The sequence below is a fragment of the Stegastes partitus genome, unplaced genomic scaffold (assembly GCF_000690725.1).
Source record: "Stegastes partitus isolate 25-593 unplaced genomic scaffold, Stegastes_partitus-1.0.2 Scaffold233, whole genome shotgun sequence".
Classification (NCBI taxonomy): Eukaryota; Metazoa; Chordata; class Actinopteri; family Pomacentridae; genus Stegastes; species Stegastes partitus.
The window spans coordinates 187,586-198,103 of NW_007577964.1; the positions used below are offsets into that span (position 1 = coordinate 187,586).

Sequence of the window (10,518 nt, forward strand, 5' to 3'; positions counted from 1 at the left end):
GACGCGACCTTGAGGGTGTAGTCATCACTTTCTCTTGGCTGCTGCTTGTCACTAATGATGACTGGTTTCAGGGTCAGGTATTGTACACTGTGAGTAATTGTTCTTGGTGGCAGAAGTCAAGTCATGTGACGCCGTGTTATAGATATTAGCTTGGATGAGCCGCGCTTCCAGGAGATTATTGCAAATGTGCCTATGAGGGGTTGAGTCACATCCAGTTGTGGCTCCGGTCTTCTGGTGGGGGGGTTAGAGCGCCTGCAGTTGGTGTCCGAGGGCTCCCCGCTTGATTTCAGGCGAGCAGACAGCTGCTGGCAAAAGCGAGGCGTCAAGTTGTCTGCACGTTTCTTGATAAGGCTTTAAGGAAGTCGGGGATGGACGTAAAGCACTTGAAAGAGAGACGTTTCTTTTTGAAGCTGTATTGTTTTCGCTGAAGGTTAAGCGAGTCATTGATTCGAGGCGGGAACGTGTGAAGCTGGTGGATGCGGTTCGACTAGAGTAAAAAAAAATGACAAGGCTGAAACAATTAGTTGGGAGAAAAATGTCAAGTATGCGTCTGTTAAATTGAGTCATCCAGTGAGGTGGGGGGAACAAAAATCCAAGATATTTCCCATGTCCTGCTTCTATGATGGAAGAATTTGCAGATTTTCTGTTTTATAGCAACTCTTTGGAGTTTCATTTTAATTATTTAGCTTATTTTTTTGGAGACAAACCCAAAATGTTGCTTACAGAGGATGCTACCACCTCCCCGTCACACCTACATGATGATGTGACGACTTTATGCGCCTTCAAAACAAGAGAGTGCAGCTGTCAAGGTTGTCGGCCCCATCCGTTAAAGGACAAAAAAAAAAAAGGTCACGGTGTGCTCAAGAATGCTCCTCATCTATTCCTTGGTTTGCGTGTAAGGCCGGGGTGTGGGTACGAGGAGGTGAAAAAAAGAGGGGGGTAGAGCCACATAAACACCCACAGCGCTCCAGACAGGACCAACTGCAGTCGGCCAGCGGGAGCACGTGGCTTTGTCTTTCACCCATTCTTTTGGGGACCAGCTGTGGTCTGAGCGTGGCGAGCGTCAGGCCCAGTGATGCTGCTGCTATAAATATGCGTCAACGAGTGTGAGTAAGTGACAGCTGTACAGTGGACCAAGGACACACTGTCTTGGCACTGTCAGGGCGAGCCAGTCCAAAAAAGGCAAACCCAGTGTGAGAGCACTAGTTGATATGTATTTATGCACTTGTGGCGATTCGGATTTAAGGTTGTGAACTTCGGTGAAATTCAGCACAAACGTCAGACTATTATATTTACAAATGTTGGTTCGATTAAGACGTATCCCCGAGAAGTGTGAATTAGATTCTCTGAAAGTCAAACGAACGGCTCCTCCGCAAATAAGTGGATGATAACAATATGCATGTGTGTTAATACGGAGAGAGGAAGGAAAAACTACCCATGCATGCGTGTGTGTGTGTGCGCGCTCACTCGCATTGTCTGGTACACAAGCGCATGTGCGACTGTGTTTGTGTGCCCTTTTCAAGTGTGACCACCTGTCTTTTGTTAAGAAATAAATAAATAAACACGGGCCACACCAGCTGTCCCTGGCAGTCCGTCCCTTCAGAGGTCAAGGGCTCCCACCGCTGGCCTTGTTGAGGTGGTGGACACTTGCAACTTTCCTCAACTTCTCTCAAGTACCTCTAAACACACACACAAAAACACACACACACACACGCCAAAGCGCTGGCGAGCCAAATGAGCCCCGGCTTTGAGCCTTCGGAGAGGAATGTTTTATTACACCATCGAGTTACACTGCACATATCCCAGCTCGTCACCCTGCGAGCTAAGCCCTATCACATGGCCCCTACTTTCCATGTGAAGCTTTTTGGTCCAGAAGTAAGAAACACACACACACACACACACACACACATACGGCAGGCCAGTTGAAGCCCTGGATCCCGTTAGGCAGATGTGAGATGTGGGTGCCAGCGAGTGCGCCGAGGCCTGCCGCCGTGGATGTTTACAGTGCGAGGTGGCCGCGGCGTTGCAGAGGGCCCTTATTTACTGTGAGCTGGCCGGGGCTGTTCGGGGTGTTTATGAATGATCTTGGGAGGACATTGTTTTCTTTATGTCGGAGCTGCCTGGCTAGCGCCGCTGTGTCGTCTGTTTGTGCATAAAGTACGTGCTGGGGAGCTGGGCCAGACAATAGCCTGGCTGAGCTACTACCCACGCACACAATAGAGCGGTGGGATGAGGCCGAGGTTTGGGGCCGTGGTTTTGGGGACTGTGGGGGTGGAGGTAGGATAGATGGGGGGGCAGGGGCAGTTGGATGCGGCCCTTGTCTATATGGCGTTCCCAGAATGGGTGAGCTGGGATTTGGGGGAGGGTGGTGGGAACCCGGGCACATCCCTATTGGGATCACGTAGCAAAGCAGCTGGATTTCTTTCATGGTGCAGCAGGGAAATAATTAAAAGTTCTCGCCATTGAAACTGTCCAGTGAATTGGCATGAAGTTCCTCAATTAGACACACATTTGGAATGCGTTTGTTTACATACAAATAGATGTGTGTGTGTGTGGTTTAGTTTGCCGAAGCAGATATGATTGAGTTTTAAGTAATAATTACACGACGGGCTTTGTTACGTCGGGGTTTATCTCCTTTTTGGAGAGTATTGGCAACAGGTCAGGAACAATGGGAGCCCATCTTGAAATTGTTTCGTCCTTGAGCTCAGTTTATGGTTTCAGAGGGATCGGGCCTGTAAGACCAGCAGTATTATCACATTCTGTTGTCTCTGTACACAGTGCAGCGCTGCCCACACATGCTGTCTGCCTGGCTGCTGCTGCTGCTGCTATGTGTCACACAAGGACTCCTCAGTAGCATTCTTAGGTTGTTAAGAGCAGCCAAGCTTTATTTCATTATTAAATTCTCATCTTTTGCTGATAATTAACTGCTGTGAAAGTGGTGTGTCGGTGCAAAAACAACGAAACAAAACAGGGGAGGTGAGGGTGTTGGAAATGAACGAACTCCACACAATGAAAGTTGTTCCATTTAATTCTATGTATAATCTTAATAAAGACCTAAATCAAGATTGTCACATTTCCACAGCACACGCACACAAGCACACTCGGAAAGCGCAAACAAAGAAAAATGCACATACAGTTATAGATCAAAGTAAATTGCCTCAATATCTAAGCAATGTCAAATTCTGCATAAAGATTGTCCTCTAATCTCTACACCACTAACACTGAAGCAATTGATTACTATAAAATATACCTTTCTTATTAAAAAATTATATTAAATTCTAATGGCACTTCTACAAATTCTATTAAAAAGATTTTTCATTTGACATTTAGAAGCTTTTTTTTCCTTTTTTTTTTCTCTTTTTTCTTTTGAAACCAAATTAAAACCGAGACAGTCAAATGTTACACAAGAAGCATATGCAATAATAAATATTTCTCATGATTATACACAATTTCACAGTTGTAACCTGCAGAGGACAAAAAAAAAAATTCCAGTATCAGTCTTGTTTTTTTTTTTTTTTGACTTCAAAGATCATACAGCATTAGTTAGGCAAACATAGCCCTCGATCAAGAGTAGCACTGTTTCAAGTCAACAATCAAAATCTCAGTGTTTCACATTCAACAGTGACATTAAAAAAAAAAGAAAAAAGAAGGAACGGATTGTTAGTTCCCAGTAGTATTGGCTGATAAAAGCCAAAACACACACCAAAAAAAAATGCTTGACTTCAGTTTAACACGTCCAGAACAAATTTATTCACATAAATTTCAAATCTCTCGCAAAGCAGCGCTAATAAATGGACTTTTAATCTTTAAGTTTTAATTAACATTTTTAATATGACTTTTTAAAAAAAAAAAAAGAAAAACAGGAACAACAGTTGTGAATGGTCAGCGGGCCACTGTTGCTGTGATGTGAACTTCACCACCGCAGTCGAGGGCAAAAAACGTACAATATAGAAAAAGGGCTTCTCCAGATGCAACACCTATCCGTGTGTCTACAAGGCACATTTGGTGATCATCCTGGAGGTATAAATAAAGACTGCAAACAATAAGAAGAGAATTCTTTACACGTCGTTAGTTCGTCTACCTCTGTACACATGTACATTAGAGAATCGAGCAAATTTTTAACTTGCACCACATAAAAATGTTCCTTTAATTTAAAAAAAAAAAAAAAAACTACATTCCTGTGTGTTCTGATTGAAATATACATCATCAGCACTACGCGACATCTACGTATCTGTAATAGATCTACCGTTCTGACTGGAGTGACCTAACTGGCAGGGCGAGTGAGCAACAGGAGTGTTTCTCCTTCATTCGAGCCCCAGTGCTGACTTCAGGTCAGGGAGTTAAACAGATTGCAGTCATTCCTTCTTGACTTTTCCAGAAACACAAAAAAAAAACTGCTGAAAACCCTTCTGAGAAATTACATGTGAATTCACTTGTTTTCCTGAAAGAAGTCCAAAGAAAACCACCTCGGGGTGTCGAAAGCTGAAATGGACTCTTGATCAGCACCTTAGAGCTGACCTCAATCACCGCAGACGCATTGTCGTCAATCCCAACAATATTTCCAAATCTGGCACTTGAAGCGCGACACTCTAATAATTCATAGTCATGTCTCCTGCATGTAGAGGAACAATGAAGCATTTATTTACTGCACGCTGGGATGGAAGGTGGTGGAAGGGGAGGGAGGGAGGGGGGAGGTTGTTCTTTGATGCCTCCAAACAATACACCTGTTTACAGTCTCCTTGGTCTCCCTTTGCTAAATACATTTCTCACATTCCAATGGCTCCATTCAATACAGAAAAAAAAAGTGCAAAGAGACACTTGAACTGCCTTTTCTCCCCACAGCTAGGAGAGAGATACACAATGATCCCTTGAGAACTACCTGGGACTTGGTTGTGGAGGGGGGGGCGAACAATGCCTGTATTGTCTGGTTTCTATAGGTAGCCGGTGCCATATCGGTGTGGCTGTGCTTGTGAACAACTGTTTCCTCTGGCAGAACAGCAGTCGGAGCAGCATTAAGCGCTCTGATTTGTAGTGAGGCGGAGTCCAATAAAGTCTTTGAATATGGAAGAGGAACCAAACTCCCTGGGGAAGACATGACACTAAGAGACTGCAGACTTAATAAGACACCTGACTCTGTCGACCTTACGTGTGTTGTAACATGGAAAAAAACAAAACAAAAAAAATTGATAAATATAGTATATATTTACATTAAATATACAAATAGTAAGAAATAGCAGCCTAGACAATAGTGTTGAAACTATATGCATGCTAAAAACAAGTGCTTCTCTATGTTCCATGTGACAAATCTTGAACACTCCGCAGAGATTTCTACACAATATATTAAAATACAATTACAGTAACTCGATTTGCACAGAGAAAAAAAAATGGACAGCCCCAATACCAGTTAATGAGTACCAAGATCGCTAGGCAAGACGGCCACGTCTCTCAAGCTCATAGAAATAAGAACTACACCTACGGTAAACCCTGAACCAAGTCAAACTAATAAATAAATTCTGATCAAGTCTTCTCAGGACAGATTAGACAAATATCATGAACTTTTTAGTGCTACAACCCCTCTGGTAAGAATCCATATAGCATCTACGTGAACAGACAGAAAGAGATCCATTTTACTGCCCAGAGACTCCCCTCGAGGGCAGCGTCACCAAAAAGGCTTCATCAGTAGTAGTAACTTAGACACATACAGTCATGGATTAATTTCAAAGAAAGAAAAGTCAGTAGATTCAGCCGAACGGCACAGCTTTGATGGACAAACAGTGCTAAACAACAGACAAAACATCCACCTGTCTCCTTCTCGCCTCCTCTCTGCCTGCTGAGGTTTTTCGTCCTAAACACCGGCTCGGTGTGCCCTTTGTGCCATACCAGGGAATAACAAGGTAATTTGCTGGACTCTACTCGCTTGACAAGTCAATAAACATTTCATTGACAAGAGCTGGATCTACATATTTTTTAGAACATTCTTGTAAATTATCTAATTAAAAAAAAAAAAAGGACACTGGTGGTTCAGTTGGCATTTCAGAGCAGACCTTAGTCACTACCTGGTACGTGGAGTGGAATCCAGATTTTTTTTTTTTTTGAAAAGGCCTAAAAATAAAAGTCACTGATTTTGACAAAAAAAAAAGAAAAGGCATGGCGTTACATCTCATTCTAGTTTTAGTAAGTACACTAGGTGAAGTGTTAAGAATTTCAGTAGGCACCAGTGTTACAGGCATTAGCTTTGAACTACTCTCCATCCCTCTTCTGATTACACGACGTCTTTTTAAGTCGCAATTAGAAGGCCAATCCATCAATATGTGCTCACTCACATTAGCAACTAAAGAGCTGGTAACTCAACCCAAGACGAAAAAAGAATAAAGTAACATGGTGATATGATGGTCTGCTTGCTTCTTGTTACAAAACAACACAAAAACTTCATTTCAACCAAATAAAAACTCTACTTCCATAAACAAAAATCATACTTCCAGTAGTCAGACTTCATTAGTTTTGCTGCCTTATGATAGTTTACTTGTTAAGGACTAAAATCCCCCAAAAATAAATAATAATAATAATAATAATAACAATAATAATAATAATGTAGGTGTTAAAAAAAAAATCATATATTGCTACTCACGGACGGTTCTGATCTCCCATGTGCACAAATAAAGTCTCTCTGACGATTGTATTAACGTATGTTAGCATTAGCTATCGCCCATTTGCTCATAGGGTACGAACACAGGAGGCTTTTCCTTTCAGCAAATACACTCCTCAAATAAACTCGACAGACCGACACAAACAAGACAGAAACAAACAAGTGCATCATCTGATTTGTTCACCTTTGTCGACACACATCCAGCTTTTGAGTTTCACAGCACCCAGTTTTTTATCTTAACAGCCTGTGCACCTCAAACCGACCGCCTCTGACCGTCACGTATGCCCACGACACGGTCCGGCACAGAAAACAGCTCCAGTTTAAAGTTGCTACATCTTTAACTTGAGAAATGCCACATGGGGTAGAATCCAAAAAGATATGTTTCCAACAAACTGCCGACATGTGTGTGTACTAATGGGAAAATTGTTCAGTAGTAGTATTCAGTGTATGAAAAGACACTCTGTCTTATGTCATGGCACTGGTGAGAGGTGTTTTATCCAATGGCGAGAGTCTTGACAAGGCCACAGTGAAACTTCCTGATGTGGCGGTAGAGGTCCCCAGACTGAGTGAAACGCCGCTCGCACCACTTACAAGCGTGAGGCTTCTCACGCGTGTGAACTACAGCGTGCCGACTCAAGTTATGGGAGTACTGGAAGCTCTTGCCACACTGGCCACAGGTATATGGCTTCTCGCCAGAGTGTGTGCGCTCGTGGCGCTTGAGAGTGTACATGCAAGAGAAGGTCTTGTTGCACTGCATGCAGGTGGGGACCGAGCCGTCGGGGGACAGCTTGGACCGGGCGCCGTCCTTCTCGCGGAAGTGTGAGCTGAGGTGCAGTTGCAGCACATGGGGGCTGGGGAAGACTTTACTGCAGAGGGGACACACACACACCTGTTGCCCCGGGGGCAGGAGCACCCCACTGGAGGTGGAGATGTCTGAGGAGGCCAGGTCGTCCTCCTCCTCCTCCTCACTGTCCCCCAGCAGTCTACCCCTCCCATCCACCTCCCTGCCTGGGGCGCCCTCCCTCCCCCTGCAGGCCTCCCCCTCCTCGTCCATCAGGTCCTCCTCCTGGGAGAGCAGGGCGGCTGTGGAGCCGTTGTTGCCTGGGAAGAGGGCAGCGAACCCTGTCACCACTGAGCTCCTGGCACTATTCCCAAAGCGCTGGCTCTCAGGGCTCATCGGCTCACTGTCCTCCTGCTCTGACAGCAAGTCGTGTTCGTCTTTAACAAGTGGCTCAGTGCCCTGCTGCTGGCTGTCGAGGGCCAGCTGTCCCGAGACGTAGGAGGGGTGTAAGGGATCTCTGCTAGACAGAGGCTTGAAAGACAAATCCAGTGCACAGTCCATGTCATCTGAAGCCCGGGACCTCTGGGACAGCAATACGGTGGAACTACTGACATCAGCTTTTGTTTTTCCAGCTGTTTGGACGCAGGGCTCGGCCTCTGCTGACACATAATTGACACCTACAAGGTCCGGGGACCTGCCAGAGTGACCGTTTGCCTTCTGCCTGCTCTGTGTAGACCTATCACAATCTGTGACAGCCAGCCTGACTTCACTGTTGTCCATGTCAAACTCTTCTGCTGGGGGGGCCCTGTGAAGCCCCTGAGACAGTGTCTGGGGCTGTCGCCGAATGAGCTGCTTACTGTGCAGCTCGCCATCTGAGGAATTTTCCCTGTCCAGACAGCTGAGTCCCAGACCCTCTCCCATCTTTTCATCCAGAGAGCAAAGTTCCTTATCTTTCAGCTTGCCTTTGCACACTTTCACTATATCATACATGTGGAGGTAACTGGCTGCTGCCAGGACATCCTCCACTGGCAGAGTGCTGAATTCCAACTTCCCCTCATACATAAATTCAAGGAGCAGACTGAAAGCCGGGGCTGTCACAATGTCACTGTTGAGATGCACAACGTCCCTTTTGTCTAGCTGGTCCCTGTAGAAGAGATGGAAGTACATGCTGCAGGAGGCCAGCACGGCTCTGTGCGCTTTGAATCGAGCCTCCCCGACAAGAACAGTGCAGTCACAGAGGAAACCTTGGTGACGCTGCTGACTCAGACACTGCAGCAACTGGCGGCTATGGTCTGGGAACTCCATTCTTCCTTCATAACCTGATGAAAAACAGGAAAAACAGGATACTGGATAAACGAAATGAAGCCATTTAGAGGGCACAGCGGAGCAGGCGTCGCAGATCAGAGACAAACACCAAGTGTCCAAAAGCAGAGAAAATGTGAGCAGTAACTTGTGCCAAATGGTTTAAAAGTGTCAGAAAACACACAAGAGCTTCAAGCAGATCATAAAATCATTTAGACTACCTGCATTTAATCCGGAAAGATCACACATTTAGCTACATCTCCAACTTTCTCCAACTTGAGAACACAAATTCTACATTCTTTCCAGTGGTGCAGGACACGCTACGCTGCGCTCACCCACCCATGTATCACGGTGCGAACGGAGCCGCTCTCCAGATTATCCAAAGTATTCCGGTTTGTGGTCGGACTTCTTGCGCGTCCGGGAGAAAAAAAAAACAGACGAAGAAAAAAAAAGAACGAAAATAAGTGACGCACCGGTGTTTCTTTTTTTATTTTTTTTTCTTTCCCCCGAACGCACACAAAGCAGCGGTGTTTACAGGACAAGCAAGCGGCTGTGGGAACGGGAGCACTCGTCCATCGAGGGGAAGGAGGCTAACGTGAAAAAAATAAGACCAGTGCAGAGTGAGTAAACTGGTGCTCTGTTTGCTAATTACACTGCAAGCTGTGGAGTCAGCTGCTCTGACATCACCGCAATGGAAACGCTACCTCCAGCTGTGCTCCCCTTTATGCCATATGTTAACTCTGGGCTACGCAGTCCAAAAAAGACACACAACTTAAAGGAAAACCTGTGTATTTATAGGTGTCGCATGGATTACGCGGCGTTTCCAACTTTTCTTTCTTTCTTTTTTTTTTTTTTTTAATCGGGCAAATTATCTCACACACAACCGTGGATGACAATAAATCGCTTTGTGGCTCCTTTTGCGCACCGATCGGACACTCGCGCACAACTGGGGAAATGTGTTTCAAGAGGTTGATTCAAATTAGAATTAAAAAAAACAGATGTTAAGTTTGACAAAAAAACCTGAAGTGGATTGGATGTTAAAGTTTGATGCTAATGAGAGAAGAAGAAGAAGAAGAAGAAGAAGAAGTGTAATTTTACGCGCAGAGGTTTTTGGTGTTTTTTTACGCAGAAGAAGAAAAGTGTAGGAAGGAGACAGGAGGGCCAAGGGCGCAGTAAACCGAGCTCCATGTCCGTGTTGGGAAACGCATTGCTGGGAGCCTTTTAAACTGCAGAGGAACTCACAGCAAAAGCCAACTGCGCTGAACGAAGCGGCGAAGAGGGGGGACACACTTTTAACTTTCTCCGTTCCGACGCGCAAAAAAAAAACCCACAAAAAACTAAACGCTGCACTCACATGTATTCCCGCCCGCTTCGTCGTCCTTTATCTCCTATGAGCCCCGATGTCCTTTCATGATGTGCGGCCAGATGTTCGCTTCTCCTTGTCGTTTCTTGAGCTTCAGTCCGACCCTGGTAAGGCAGGCTGCACTCAGCGCTGCTGTGTGTCAAGCAGGTTGATAATGGCCCAAGTCTCGCGATATCACCGCGGCCACAATAAGTTCTGTACTACTCCGCGAATTCACACAGCGGCAGCAAGTAGCAGAGCACACTGGGGACATCAATTGGCTGCCTTATTAAAACACCTGTCTCACGAACAGGGGGGGCTTTCAGGGTGACAAATCCCTCCAGTGTGGCAAAGTGAAAGAAAAAGTAGACGAGTGGAGCAAATGCACATGACTAGTTTTACTCCCAAAAAGTGTTTCCCTCCTCAAATAGGGCTACAAGGAAGAAG

The 10,518-nt window shown here is 45.3% G+C and overlaps 1 protein-coding gene across 1 annotated transcript; it reads right to left on the reverse strand.

Annotated features, from left to right (window-relative positions):
* Positions 1–3,010: 3,010 nt before the first annotated feature.
* On the reverse strand, positions 3,011–10,210 carry zbtb42 (zinc finger and BTB domain containing 42). The gene is made up of 2 exons (XM_008281400.1): positions 10,084–10,210; positions 3,011–8,746 (listed from the first exon to the last, which is right to left on the reverse strand). Exon 2 carries the CDS (start codon positions 8,730–8,732, stop codon positions 7,140–7,142), a length of 1,593 nt encoding a protein of 530 aa, XP_008279622.1. The 5' UTR covers positions 8,733–8,746; positions 10,084–10,210; the 3' UTR covers positions 3,011–7,139.
* Positions 10,211–10,518: the final 308 nt, after the last annotated feature.